The 16,140-nt window shown below is 28.9% G+C and overlaps 2 protein-coding genes and 1 long non-coding RNA gene across 4 annotated transcripts in view; 1 reads left to right on the forward strand and 2 right to left on the reverse strand.

The window, feature by feature from the left end:
• Window positions 1-4,338, reverse strand: part of LOC145960015 (uncharacterized) — a 7,321-nt gene extending 2,983 nt beyond the window's left edge. The window contains exons 1-2 of the mRNA XM_083079485.1: window positions 3,935-4,338; window positions 1-200 (exon numbers count right to left, since the gene is read on the reverse strand). The exon at window positions 1-200 is cut by the window's left edge and continues 19 nt beyond it. Coding sequence (XP_082935611.1) covers window positions 1-195 — 195 coding nt within the window. The 5' untranslated portion in view covers window positions 196-200; window positions 3,935-4,338. The remainder of the gene's footprint in view (window positions 201-3,934) is intronic.
• A 1,157-nt stretch (window positions 4,339-5,495) lies between these two features.
• LOC145961751 (uncharacterized) lies at window positions 5,496-7,509 on the reverse strand. Its single transcript, XR_014435750.1, has 4 exons — window positions 7,341-7,509; window positions 6,972-7,146; window positions 6,640-6,794; window positions 5,496-6,220 (listed from the first exon to the last, which is right to left on the reverse strand). It is a non-coding gene; the product is annotated as an uncharacterized LOC145961751 (long non-coding RNA).
• A 3,821-nt stretch (window positions 7,510-11,330) lies between these two features.
• LOC145960661 (uncharacterized) lies at window positions 11,331-14,854 on the forward strand. 2 transcript variants are annotated; one of them, XM_083081406.1, is made up of 6 exons: window positions 11,331-11,408; window positions 13,233-13,475; window positions 13,568-13,997; window positions 14,111-14,256; window positions 14,343-14,469; window positions 14,669-14,854. In XM_083081406.1, exons 2-6 carry the CDS (start codon window positions 13,342-13,344, stop codon window positions 14,798-14,800), a joined length of 969 nt encoding a protein of 322 aa, XP_082937532.1. In that variant the 5' UTR covers window positions 11,331-11,408; window positions 13,233-13,341; the 3' UTR covers window positions 14,801-14,854. The 2 variants fall into 2 exon arrangements, with proteins under 2 accessions (XP_082937532.1, XP_082936730.1); XM_083080604.1 differs by lacking the exon at window positions 11,331-11,408 and adding an exon at window positions 11,881-12,412.
• Window positions 14,855-16,140: the final 1,286 nt, after the last annotated feature.

A 16,140-nucleotide genomic window follows, 5' to 3' on the forward strand; every position in this document is an offset into this window, starting at 1 on the left:
AATGTGAAAAGTTGACCATGATTTCTTATCCGGTTCAGTTCGATTTTCAATTAGCGAACTGATATTTTTTGTGTTAGGCCACCAATAAATAAAATCATCTTCTTCATCTCCTTGTTGAATCCAATTTGTTGGAACCTCCGAGAAGGATTCATCACTTAAAAATTGTACAACTGCGTACAATTTTTTTTCGGACATTTTTTCTGAAAAAAAAATATATATATACATATATTACAGATTTACACAGTATAATGACTCAGCACAATATATAATCCATATAAATGCCCTCACAAGAAACACTATGAATTTTTGATAGTATAAACTCGCAATGTTAAATATTGTACAATATTTTTAATAAAGATAAAAGTACACTTCTTAAATTTGTAGTAATTTGCAGAACAATATACTATAGAATAATTAAAATTACTATGAAACTTGATAGATTATTTTATGAAAAGCAGAAAATGAATATGGAAGCACAAACAAATACTTATAATCGCCTTAATAATCTAAGCTACAGGTATAACATTCAAAATATATCCAATTAAAACAACTTCAATTAAAATCAGATCTACATAACAATCATATAAAAATTAATCCTAAAAAGTATCGTCGGATCATTCTTTAAAATAACACACTGAAATATTGTTTCTAATTTAATTAAGTCCGTTAAAAGAACACAAAATCATCGCAAGACGAGAATAACGAGAATCAAAATAATAATTATTATTATTATGTGCGTGCATGCAAAAGTGGAATTATAACGAATGTGTTCTGCAACTCAAGATGTTTTAATTTCAAACATTTTGTTTTTATATTTGTTGCCGGCAATTTTTCAATATTAAACGGACTTGTTTCCGTAAAAATTTGTATGCCCAGTAATTCTTTAGAATCACATGGAATACTAAAAAATGGTTCGGTAAGTAAAATTCGCTTTACATTTATATATGGAACATCATTATCCAAAATTATTTCTAAAATAAAAGCTAAAGAATTGTCGTTCAACAAACAACAATTTTCATTTTCTTTTGTGAAAATATTGAAGCCATTAAATTCTAAATAAGATATATCATTACTATCTTTAACTGTTTTTTTTAAATGAATAATAGGATATGATTTTAAATAACATTTTTCGGGTGGAAGTCGGTTTAATTCGAAAATTCGGTTAGAATATTCCTCTAATGGTTTGCCACAATTTTTTATTCGTTTTTTAATCTTTTGCATGTAATTTTCAAATTTAAAACAGCTGAAAGCGTCTAAACACCCTAAAGTTTTAACATCATTTGCAAGATGTTCTAAATTGTGAACATTATGTGAAAGATATTCAAGTCCAAAAGCATTTTTGTAATTTGAAATAAACCAGATTATCAAAGAATGTGCGAAATCATTAAGAACTAAACATCGTTCTGGATCTGCAAATATACGAATAGCTACACTTAATGATAAAAAATGATTATAATAATCATGAGACAAAAAGGGCTTTAATAAAATTAAACCTAAATAAAGCAAAAAAAGGCGAACTTCCGTAGCTTTCCAACTGTCAATATATAATAAACTTCTTGGTAATCTTGAAAATTCTTTAATTATAAATTTTCTTGTGTCGAGTAAGTGTTTGTCGATGGAATCAATTGCAGCATTAGATAATCTTATACCTTTCCTACCCCTGACATAAAATTGTAATAAACGTCTTGAACCCAAACAAACAAGATGCATGTAATCGAGAGGAATTTGTGAAATCATATCTATAGGAAGATTTTCTAAAATTGAATCACCTATATGATGCTCATCTTGATTACGACTACGAAATGATTCGTTCGTTCTTAATGTAGAATTAATTTCTGGGAATATAACTCGATTACATACGAAATCACCTTCTTGTGTACATTTTGAACATGAAAAATAACCTGTGTGACCCTTCGTACAAGTAATTAATGATTTTGCAGGAGCATCGCATAATATTGCATTTAATAAGATTTTACAATGGAAATCATTATCTAATAATACACCTTCTCGAAGAACAATTTGTGCTTCATTAACAAAAGGACGGAGAAAATTATTCACATTTTTCGGTTTTGACATTCCGTGAAACATACCAACTGTAAAAGGCTCGGTATAAAGGTCATTAATTTCAATTGATGCAAGAATAAGCCAAAATTGGCTACTTGAGCTTTTACTCAATGGTAAGCCATCGATATTAATATTTATTTTCACTTTACGAGGCATGGTTCTACAATATTTTAATATAGAACGTTTTATTCCTGAAGCCAATCCAAAATGAATGTATCTTCCACCACTAAGAGAAGATATATTTTGAAAAGTATTATGTGGTGTTTTCATTAAAGTTCTACATGTTTGAGGTAAATCATCATGACCATGTTTCCGCAGAATTAGAAGAAGTTTATCTACAGTACCTTGAGGAATACAACATTTAGAAACTAACATTTGCAAATCTTCTTGTAAACTAAAATTTTGTTCCTGTTCTGAGGAGATCTCATTATTAAAATCGATTGATTCGGTAGGAAAATTAGATAATAAAGAATCGTTTTGATTTAATGCAACTGGAATGTCAAAATTGTTACATATTGAAGAATTATGATTATTCATTGACAAATTTGAGATATTATTGGATGAATCTAAAATGTTATCATTAAGAAAAGTATTGGTACAAGTTTCATTGGAAAATTTCGTAATCTCTGAATTAGAGTCATTGCAGATCATTTCTACATTAGAATTAGTTTTAAAACGTTTTTTGGAAACATTTGATGTAGTTGCCTTCTCTAATTGAGAAATATGAAGTGAAATTAATTGGTTTTTACGCCTTTTTGATAAATGATGATATGTTTTCGGCATTTTGATAACTGAATCTCAATTATTAAAATCAGAACAATAAATTTTCAAATAATTAAGCTTTAATAGTTAGCAACATGAATGATTTTGTGATAAAGTTTATAAAGTAGAGTTTAGGTAGAAAGAATCAATATAAGAATATATATAAATAGACATAAATACATAATATATAATATATATATAAATACATAAAGAACAAGTATGAACATATAAGGACAAGAATTTAATAAAAACTGATGAATTAACTTTTCTGATAAATTAATCACTATTTTTAATATCACTATTTTATATCATAAGAATCAAAATTATATGCAAATATCAATTAGTAAATAAAATGAATAATAATTTTACGTAAAAATAACCATCTAATTATAAACAAAGAAATGAACAAATAATGTGCGAACAAACATCAAGAATTAAATAAACTAGACATAAATGTACATGCAAACTTAAAATAACTTAAAATAAGCAACTTTAAAATGTTGGTATAATTAATGATGAGCTACTGTAACATTATAAATATGAAAATCAAATGGAAATTTTGAATACTGATGCTTTGATGAAACTTCCTAAATATCCAAGGAATAAAATATTATTGGTTAAATTTAATTATAATAAAAACATATGTGAATATTGATGATTATTAAATGAAACAAATAATATACATATACGCAAACTAAGTAATTTTAAGCAAATGAATGAACTGACAATGTATCACAGAACATCAATACAATGAATAATAATAAATGGATGTAGCAAAAACAAATAAACTAATATCACTGAATAATTGAGAAATTACTAATATAAAGTGAAAACATTCAAAATCTAATATTATTTGAATATTATAAAATAGCTGTTAAATAAAATATATATAAATAGTTCATAATAAAGATTAAAAACGTATAAAACTTTACTAATTAAATTAAACGCGCGTGACAACGTAATTGGAAATATTTATTTTACACGAATAAAATTTGTGTGCAAAAAATTAATTTCTGTGATCTACCATAACCTATGAAATTCTGTAGTATTGTAATGCTTTCGATATATATCTAATGCTTTTAATATCTAATATTTATACTTTCCTTACTCCAGCTTTCTGATGAAAATCCGCTGACTAAAATCTGCTTCAGGGCAGCACGAAGAACAACAACAATCCACTAATTGCGCACTGTGTGAACGCTCGAAGAGAAAAACTCGAAGCTCGACAATAGAACGGTAGTGATCAATATGGCGATTGATCATCATTTGTTCTTAGTCGACGCAAAAGAATGTTACGACGTTATACCACATGCGCCTTGGATTTCCTATAATCCCGTGTATTTTAAATACAGAACACTCCGCGACAATGATTCGTTCCTCGGCTCCTCGTGCGGGGTAAGAGAAACGTAGAAGTGTAGCCGTGGCGTCCTCAGTAGCTGACTTATCGGCGTTAATTTATCGATCTAATTATTGATCCCCGCAGAAAATTACACTGAGTCGATAAAGAATGTATGCACACGATTTACCACAATAATCAGAGATATTAAGTCAGAAATAACATTAAAATAATATTAATATATAGAAAATCTAATATTTTATTTAAAATACTACATTTTCTATACATTAATATCATTTTAATGTTATTTCTGATTTAATACCTCTGATTATTGTGATAAATCGCGCACGTATATTCTTTATCGACTTAGCGTATTTTTTTGCGGGGACCGATAATTAGGTCGATAAATTAACACCGATAAGTCAGCTGCTGGTGACGCCACGACTACACTTCTATATTCCCTTTGCTCTGCGGAAGAAGCCTATAAGAACGAATCATTATCACGAAATACATATATATAGGAAAAAATCCCGCGCATATGCGTCAATAAGTTGCGAAATTTAATTTATAGCTCTGAGTAAAATATGCAAATAAAGAAATATAAATTTCGAATATAAGGGAATGGCTGGTTTTATATATATATATATGTGATTATTTTATATAACATGAACAATTTTGAATTATATAAATACCATATAATAAAGATATAACATCTGTTATTAATCTTTTACTTCAATGTTATATAATTGTTGTAATATGTACTTGCTGGGATATATAAATATAACATTATATTATATAATATTAACCATTTTGAGTTATATAAATATTAGATAATAAAGATATAACAACCCCACACAGCACATGTAAATTCCGAGAATGTTCTGAGAATATCACAAAAGTATATTGCGTATGTTCCAGGAACATTCGAAATACATACTGCGATATACTGAGTATGTACTAAGAATGCTACTATGTCCGATTTTTCCTGCTTCTCAGTACATACTGAAAATATCTTTTAGTATATAATAAGTATATCTATAGAATGTCTTGAGTATGACATTGGTATATACATATATGTACTAATAATGTACTAATAATATACTCAAGACATTCTATAGATTAACTTATATTTTCTATATTTTATATATAAATATAAATGATATATGTTACCGTAAACACCCCATATCCGTTTTTTCATATACTTACTAGTAAAAATATACAAATTTTGACTACTAAGTATACGGAAAAACAGATTTCGAGTGTTTACGGTACATATATATATAATCCATTTATATTTATACTATAAATGGATTATTGGTGTAAAATATTAACATTTTGTTCACATATAAAATCTTTTTATTCAAATTTCTTAAATATATGTTATAATTGCACATATATTATTTGAACATATAATTGCACTTTTATATTTTTTTATATAAACATTTTACTTATTATTATTTATTATAAAATTTTATTCTTTTATATATTTATAATATACTTTATATATATGAAACACTTTAACACATACTATTAAACATTTACATAAACATGACATTTTTATAGTTTATATGTTTAGCTATATTATATATATATTTAAACTCTAAAAATCTCGTCGGTGCGGACTCTGTCATTTAAAAATTGACAGTCCCAGCACCCACCGGCGAGATTTTCATAGAATTCTTCTTAATGAATATAAAAGAGTTTACATACATTATAACATTCACTAAAAAAATTTTAGTACTGATAAAACAAAAGAAAACTTAGGACAAAATTGTGTGTGTGAGTTTTGAAAAATGAATAAATCTAAAGAATAGCTACTTAAAATAAAGGACGGATAATCACCGTAATTATAAACGTTGTCAACAATAACTCAAAACAAATTATAAATTATAAAGATTCAAGAAAAGACTGAAGAAAAATTCAACGAAGTACTATTTTAGTCCTTTTCACTATTCAATGTTTGTCTCTGCATACGCTCTTTGGCATGAGCCAACCATATTTTTATTGGAGCTGAAATCTGTTCGTCTGTAGCATTGCTGTGCAATTTTCTTACTGCACCTGGAAAAGTTTTTAAAATTGTTTATGAATTATTGATAAATAAAATTTCTTTAATTTTTTTAAAATTTCAAGTTAAATATTGAAAAAAAAATTTCGACCTCATTTCTACAATATATGTATACAGATGAGCGTTTAAAACTATAAACATATAAAACAATTGGAACATTTCTAAGTAATTTAATAAATAAATTTTAGTTATTTTTAAATTCATTTTGCCTCTAACATTAGCATTAATTAGTACTTTCCAGTTAAATTATATATACATAATTATATATTTGATACGTAAACATTTTTGTAAAATATAAAATAATTTAGTGTAGTAGTGAATTTAAATAAGACTTTAGTAATTTTAAATCGTTTTACAAGTAATTGCAATAACAGCTAGTTTACTTACACTAAAAAATATCATTAAATCTTACTTGATTTGTTGTGATTTGTTGAGTCCGCAGTTTATATTTCCTTGTTTTAAATATATATTGTAAATATCCCACGTATATATATGTATATAATTTTTCTTATTTCCCAGAAAGTATTAGATCACGAAGTTGATAATAATGTTCTTTTTGTGCAAACGCTGTAACATATAATAATAATTTCACATAAGAATACATTTAATATCTAACATATATTTAATAAGCTCTATGTTGTTACTGCAATTAACTTTTAAAATCATTTTAAAAATTAATTGCAGTAATAACTTAGCTCTTACTTAATCGCACACTATATAATTAAAATATGTTATAAAACTCACTTGATTTTTGCGAATCCAGAGTTTTACTTTTATTTTTTACATATCCCATCTATATATATATATATATGTGTGTATGCGGAGATACTTTTTCTTTAGAAAGATTCTGCAGAGATCACAAAATGATAATTGATATAATATACGACAATTGATAATGACGTCCTTTTTTGTGCAAATGCTGTAACATAATAATAAGAATTTCACATAAAAATACATATTTTTGATACATTATAATATTCGATTGTGAGGTTATAATTTGCATTAATGAGGTTAATTTGTGTGTTTATAATTATGAAGTATTAATAAATCATTGAATAGCTTTTATAAAATACCCTTTTTACATTTAATTTATTTGAAAATAAAAAGGATTACCTGCGATTAATCACAATCGTAATATAATTGCACCAGATTGCACATAGCACTTGCACGTGGTCAGTGAAGAAGAAGAAGGAAAAGACAAATGACGGCAATAGCGGAAATTACGTATCCAAAATGGCATACATATCCGGTCATAAGTAAAAATGCGCGTAATTCAATAGTATATTATGAGAATATACGAAAAATAATATACTATAAGAGATATTAAAAGTACATTCTGAGAATATACGAGAATATACGAAAAATAATATACTACACAAGATGTTCTGATAATATCCTGTGAATATACGAAAAATAATATACTACACAAGATATTATAGAGATGTTCTCAGTATATTACGTACAGTACGTACATTCACAGAATGAATATAGAATATTCGTACGATATCATGTGCTGTGTGGGACTGTTATTATAATTTTTTATTCCAATGTTATACAATTGTTATAATATGTGTTTGCTGGGTATATTTATTTAAGAAAATAATAACCTTAAGTAGTATTTTTTTTTAACTTAATGTAAGATCTTATAATGTAACAGTATTTAAAAAATATGATATCGAGGAACAATATACATTTTGTTAATCAATCCAAGAGGACTATGCAGTTCATAAGACTGAGGATAAGTCAGTTCTTTCATATTACATATTATATCATGTTCCTCTGTAAAGGCACAAACATTATAAGCCTGAAACTGTTCTGAGAAGGATAATGTTTGCCATTCAGATAATATGAGAAATATGTCATCTTCTGTTTGAACTACAAATTTGATTTGCCAAAAAATTTGTAAATCGTTAACAATTCCAAAAAATTTTGGGCGATACATTATGCCGCAATATACTATACCCAGTTTAGGAAATGCACGTCCTCAGTAATGTTTAAGTCTTTTAGCATTGGCAATTCTGATGTTTTATGTAATTTGTCTGGTCCAATTTCTACTTTGTTAAAAACATCAGTTGTTCTCCACAAGTTACAAAAATGTCGTTGATGTTTTGTTGACAATGTTTTACAAATATTTTTAAAGTTACAAACATTACTAGAAATTCTCGTAAAAAAGCTATGTTTACTTTCGAATCGCATTGTCCACATATGAACAACGGGACCCATTAAACGCATTATTCTTGGATAGTGCAATAAAAAGTGTTGTTTTGGTATAATATTCCCTGGAAATATTATGTTAAATAATTTTAAATGCTCAGATATTAGTTCTTGCAAATAATACGTCAAAGAGACAGTGACTTTTGTAGAAAAAATTATACTCATTATTTCTAAAAAAGATGTAAGTACACGCCACAAATCTTTGCTTCTTTGATTAATATAAATATCATTGCACAAAATCAGTGGCAAAAAGCGTTCAAGACACCATGCTTGAGAGGCTTTTTGTCCAATGTTTATACTTTTCTTATCAAGTTTTAGAGCACACGGTTTATTGCATTGTTCTAAATATCCATAAGGATGCATCGATACGAGCATTTATTTCTTCAAGACTTATACAGGGTGACCCATTTTAACTTAGGCAGCCAAATAACTCGAAAAATAAGCACACTACGAAAAAATGTTTAGAATCAAAATTTTGTCATTTCGAGGGGGACGTACAATGACGTTAAAATGAGCCCCCCCCACCCCTCCCCCTGGGCGGTGAGGGGGGGCAAGTTTGAAATCTTAAATGGGAACCCCTATTTTTTATTGCATATTCGGAATCTTTGGCTAAAAACACATACAATTTGTCTGAAACATTTTTCTCGATTCATGATAGATGGCGCTGTAATCGACGAAATTCAATTTCTTCGATTTCTCTTACTGAGAACCCATGCTTACGATTCTGCAATAAATTAACAATAAAAATACCACGTTTTCATTGTTAATACTCGAAATTAGTCTTAAAACAAACTTCTCATTATTTTTTATTACTCATTAATTACTTCTCAAGAAACTGCTTTTAGCGTAACCTGCCCTTTAGGCAACTTGAATGGTCCAAAGTACCGAGACATTTTGGACTTTCCATCTGATGGAGTTCCTCTAAGTATCCCTCCAAAATTTTGTCCATTTAGTGCCAAAGTCACAAGTGTTTATGTATTTTTTTAACATTTGTACTCTGATAAAATTCTGGTAAAATGGCAAATTATACGCCTACAGAAGTAGTCGATATTCTTATAACCTTTGGCGAATGTGGTAGAAATTACAGACTTACTGCCCGTACTTATGCGGAGCGATTCCCAAATCGCCGCCATCCTACTGATCAACAAATTATAAACATTGAAAGGAGATCTCGTAATAATCCACTTCATCGCGAAAGGCGAAGGAATAGACTTCATAATAATAATGACCCTAGATTGCTCGCAGTTTTGGCTATGGTTCATCAAAATCCCCATATTAGTACCCGTCAAATAGAACGAGAACTGGGAATCCCTCAAACTACGGCACATAGATTGTTACAATCAGTCAATTACCATCCGTATCATATTACTCTGGTACAGGAATTAAGTGAGGCCGACTACGTACTCAGAGTACAATTTTGTAGATGGGCTCTTGAGATGTTAGATCAGAATCCAGATTTTTTTAGTAATGTTTGTTTCAGTGATGAAGCAACATTCATCAGCAATGGTAGTCTCAATAGGCATAATTGCCACTATTGGTCACCAGAAAATCCACATTGGTATCGTGAGGTGCTTAATCAACATCGTTGGAGTTTGTATGTATGGGTAGGCATTTGCAATGGCCAAGTCATTGGACCTCATTTTTTTGAACGTCCAATTAATAGTCCAATGTATTTAGAATTCCTCGAAAATGATTTGCCAGCATACCTAGAGAATGTTCCCCTTGCAGTTAGACTAAATTTATGGTATCAACAAGATGGTGCTCCTGCTCATTATGCTCGTATTGTACGGATGTTTTTGAATCAAAGGTTCCCAAATCGGTGGATAGGGCGGGGTGGACCAGTTCTGTGGCCTCCGAGATCACCGGATTTGAACCCCCTTGATTTCTTTTTATGGGGATACGTTAAAGATGCAGTGTATAGTAAAGCTCCAACGACAAGATTGAATATGATGGAAAGAATAAGAAGAGCTTGTGAAGCTATAACTCCTTTAATGCTAGAAAATGTACAACGTAACTTTCGCTGTCGATTACTGTTATCCTTAGAAAATAATGGTGCACACTTTGAGCATCTCCTCCATGCGGAGAGAGCTGATAACAATGCAATCTTGCCTTAACTGGTTGGGTCACCACACGACCTTGCCTTCACTGGCTGGGTCACTACTTGACCTTGCCTTAACTGGTTGGGTCACCACACGACCTTGCCTTCACTGGCTGGGTCACTACTTGACCTTGCCTTAACTGGTTGGGTTACCACACGACCTTGCCTTCACTGGCTGGGTCACTACTTGACCTTGCCTTAACTGGTTGGGTCACCACACGACCTTGCCTTCACTGGCTGGGTCACCACACGACCTTGCCTTCACTGGCTGGGTTACCACACGTTCAAGCACCCCGAATTGTGAGAGGCGAGGGGACTCACGTTAATCAAGCACCCCGAAGGGAACAGAAAACTGCTACGTCCACGACGTTGTTCCTGGGTTACGCTAAAAGCAGTTTCTTGAGAAGTAATTAATGAGTAATAAAAAATAATGAGAAGTTTGTTTTAAGACTAATTTCGAGTATTAACAATGAAAACGTGGTATTTTTATTGTTAATTTATTGCAGAATCGTAAGCATGGGTTCTCAGTAAGAGAAATCGAAGAAATTGAATTTCGTCGATTACAGCGCCATCTATCATGAATCGAGAAAAATGTTTCAGACAAATTGTATGTGTTTTTAGCCAAAGATTCCGAATATGCAATAAAAAATAGGGGTTCCCATTTAAGATTTCAAACTTGCCCCCCCTCACCGCCCAGGGGGAGGGGTGGGGGGGGCTCATTTTAACGTCATTGTACGTCCCCCTCGAAATGACAAAATTTTGATTCTAAACATTTTTTCGTAGTGTGCTTATTTTTCGAGTTATTTGGCTGCCTAAGTTAAAATGGGTCACCCTGTATAATAGAATATCTGGAACTCATAAAATTACAGGTATTTTATTCTTGAAATTTTCTGTTCAAACTTTATGATATTTACAATGTTGTAAAACTTAATTATATGCAATCAATTTTGTCTATTTGTAGATTGTAAAAATTAAATACTATTTTATTCTAAAATATTTAAACAGATTTTATTTTTATTTTTAATGGCATGCGTAAACCTAAATATCTCTATACAATTATTTTCCACTTGATTTCTCATTCATAATATGAAACATAATATGAAATTAAATTAAATTAAATAATGCGAGATTTTATTGCATATTTTACAGCGTAAAACACATACGAAACGAGATTAAATAAAAGTGCTATCACGATTTTTCATATTTTAATATTAAGATTTGTAATAATGTGATTACTCAATATTTATCTATATTAATATTCATAAAGATGTTTCTTTCTTACATTCATTGTTTCAAGCGTTTTTTTATATTTCAATATTTACTTATACAGGATGTGTCATTTTAAGTGATGCAGCTGAATATCTCTTAAAGTAAAAGAGATTGGGAAAAATGTTTCAGACAATAGTTTTATGGTTCCGAGGGGAGCAGAAGTTGGTCATATCAATTTAATTGTAGGTGGCGACACTTTCGAGATTTCTGCATGGCGACCATTTTTTTAAATGGCAATCGATTTTTTTGTTCTAGTGAATGTTGTAGCTGGCATTGAGACGAATACAACGGTATTTTATTTTTTGAAATTGGATCATTTTTCACTTAGTTACAGTGTTCCAAAGTTAATAATTAAAGTAAAAAGCTTCCACCCCCATACAGTGTGCGTATTTCGTGACTCCAAACCGCCCTTCACCTCTCTCCCTCTCTCTCTCTCTCTCTCTCTCTCTCTCTCTCTCTCTCTGTGTGTGCGTGTGTGTAAATCAAGCACCCCGAATTGTGAGAGGCAAGGGTACATAAGTCAAGCACTCCAAAGGGATGAAAACCCGCCACGTCTACGTCGTTCATCATGGGTAATACTAAGCACGGGAAAATGCATGTCAAGGTCAGTAGTCTGGAGCTGGTTGACCATCAAACAGAATCAGTCCAAATAACGGAGAAACAACACACGCGCAAAATATTTTTTGTCAAGTACTTTTCAAGTTATGAGGCTTGAAATAATTTCTTAATTTTAACCATAAAATATATCTCGTAAAATATTCATTTCTCGATTATCTTATCTCAATACTTTTATGCATAAAATAATGTGAGGAATCAATTAATGCAAAGAAAACTGTTTAAAAAAGAAGTCTGTAATAGTTAATAATTTCAAATTACATATTTTTTCTTAAAAACAATTATGTTTTCTTTACACCGATTGATTCCTCACATTATTTTGTGTATAAAAGTATTGAAATGAGATAATCGAAAAATAAATATTTTACGAGATATTTTATGGTTTATATAAAATTAAGTAATTCTTTCAAGCCTCACAAAAGTAATTAACAAAAAACATTTTATAATATTGCTTTAAAAAGAGCGAAATAAGCTGCTCTCGCGAAATAAGCTGCAAGAATATGTAATAGAAAATATGGAGTTTCATTTAATAAAGCAAAGTTCAATTCTATATGACTTTGGTACGTACATTCGAGGTCAAACCGATGTCACCATCAGATATCTCCCTCTCCGAACCCTACAATTTTTGTCTAAAATATTTTTTTATCCGACCACTTTCTGCGATATTAATCGGGATGCACAATTAAAATAAAACACCCTGTATATATATAATTAAAAAATATAATACTTTGAAAATTAAATATTGTCTATAATTTATTACTGATGTTTGTTGTTTAACATATTTTTGAAAAATATTCTTTTCATTTTAGATTTCCCTTGTCGAAAAGAATATATAACAAAAAAAAACGAGAGAAAATTTTTAACCATTTAGAAGAAGGTGTAAAATGTATCGAAAAACTACGGCATTATGTGTCACTAATGTCCTATAATAACTTATCGGATATCAAAGAAATGGAATTGAATAGACTTCTGCGTTCCACAGCTGAACATTCTATAATTTATCGTTTTATCTTAGATGATATAAATAGAATTATTTCTGCACAATTGTCATGGTAAAATTTAATAAACCAAATTGCTGCTAACATTATAAATTAATGTAAATATTACAATTAATAGGTACAATTAATATGTAAATTTTTTTCAGGCACGATTCTAATTTGACAGTTAAATACTATTTCGGCCAAATTTATCATTGGTTAAAACAGTATCGGTTAGTATACAAGCAAACCAAATTTATATACATGCCAAAGGAAAAGCTGCTTTTAGAAAAGCAAATTACTATTATCGCACAATATTTTCAACCAAATATATCTTACTCAATCATTGATACATGGTTAAATGATATTGCGCAAAAAGTATTATTCTTCCTTAAATTTAAAAATCCTACACATTCAATATTCTCGACGTCTTCTGAGCAATTTACTTTATGGAGAGATAACAATATCAACGATAACTTCTGGAATTTCGGGGAAGCCGAATCGATTGTATGTGTTCTTAAAGAAATTATATTTTCTGATTTAAATGTACATCAATTATTGGTAACATTAGATGTCGAAGAAAAATTTATAAAATATGTAAGTTATTTTTATTATATTAAATTATAACTGTTATGTACTGTGCAAACTATGTGTTTTATATCTTATAAATTTTCAATATAATTTTTCTCTAATAAAAGTTTATAATATAGATTTTAGCATATTACCAAGGATGTCTATTGTCTCTTATATATCACAGCGTAGCTAGAAGACTTGGTGTACTTTGTTGTCTTGGTGTACTTCGTTGTCTGACTTATATACCTGGTCCTGTAATGACAATCCTATCGGGACCAATATAGTTAGTAACAATTTTAGCACTAGAACTTTTCAACCTATCTGATGTATACATACATGTACAAATAATAATTTTTTTAATATTTTCAGTTATACAGTAAATGGTCAATCGATAAAATATTTTTATATGAGGAAATCGGGGCTACCACATCTCTCGAATATTGGCAGAGGGATATGTCGCCTTACGCATCCACTGGATCCAATACATAACATATTGGTAAGCAATTTTTTATGTATAAGTATTTTTATACTAATTTTAGTAGGAAGTAGTTAATGAAGATAATAATCAATTATAAATCTTATAAATAATATGTTAGTCAATGAATCAATATATTCTATGAGCAATAAATAAAATTTTATTTTCTTTTATTTCCTTTTCTGTAATTGAAATATTGTTTATATATATCATTTTTCAGCAAATACGACGTCTGGCATGTAATTTCCTTGGATGGATAAATTGTCTTAATCTTTGCACTACTTTATTAGTAATCTTTTCACTATTAGTATTCTACTGTATTATATTTGAAAAGTGTAATGTTAATGAATGAATTATACTTTACCTTTCGTGTTATGAAAGGTAAAATATAATAAGAATATATGTAGAATTATATGGCAATTTTGTGTAAAACATTTTAACTAGTCAAACTTTTTTATTGATGAATTAACTTGAATTTCCACAACAGTTTCCATCACATTAATTCCCAATTTCGATTCAATGATTCTCAATTTAGCGCTCGTTATGTGCAATGTACTACAGAATTCAAGAATATAAAGAAGAAAATAAACTTTACGAATCTCATATTACGTATTAAACTTAGGCATATGCGTGTCTCTTACAAGGTATTGTGTACAGGCTGTCTCAAGAAGATCGGGAAATATTTCGAAAAACATGAATGTTCTAAAAAAATGTTTAATACAAAAGGAAGGTTGTAAGGTTTAAAAAAATCTATTTAGTCCTCAGTTTGATCTTGACGGTGCAAAGGTCAGGATAAAATCATCATGAATTTTTTTAATTTTAATCCTTTATTTTTTATTGCATATTCTTATAATCTCTTTTAAGACTTTTAGAAAATATTATCCCATTAAAAAGAAAGTAAAAAAATATGAAGATAAAATTTATCCTATGTACATAAAAACTGTAATATGTAAAACATAAAAGCTTATAAAAATTGTTTTTCCTTAATATTTAAATAAAAAATAACAGAATCTAAAAATAATTTTCTCCTAAATAGCATCTTGTAAAAAGTAAGAAATCAAAATTAAATATGAAATTAGTAATTATAACTAGCCAAGTACTTAGAAGCAATTTGTGAAGATCTGTAATTTGAAATAATATTTGCCATTTTATATTTATAAAAATATTATACATAGATTTTCCTCATGAAAATAAAACGCATTTTATTTTTACTAAGAAAAACTTGTTTTTCAAAATAAATTTACTTTTTGTATGATCAATATTTTGTATGATATATAAAATAGCATTATTATCATTATAGCATTATTGTCAAAGATATTATTGCAAATAAAGATTATTTAACTGTTACTCCATTTCAAAATCGACCAAGTAGATTTCCAATTTAAAATTTTTATTTAATTGTTATTAAAATAATTATAAGCTTTGTCAAATAAGCTTGGAACTAAAGTGGTTAAAACCAAATAATTCGTGAATCTTGATTTTAAATATTTATAATATTTACTAATTATAAAAATTTATGAGTTACGATCCACACTGAAAAAACAATTTTGTTGACATAATCAAAAATTGGTAAACCGTTCCAAATAATTTGGTTAATATATGATCAACTAAATATTTTATTGTTCCAACTAAAAATTTGGTTCCTTGTATTTAGTTCTTACAACTAAAATATTTTTCTTATCTTAAATAAAA

The sequence above is a fragment of the Camponotus vicinus genome, unplaced genomic scaffold, assembly GCF_025532165.1.
Source record: "Camponotus vicinus isolate PSW18456_S1 unplaced genomic scaffold, iyCamVici1.0 SCAF_1, whole genome shotgun sequence".
Lineage (NCBI taxonomy): Eukaryota > Metazoa > Arthropoda > Insecta > Hymenoptera > Formicidae > Camponotus > Camponotus vicinus.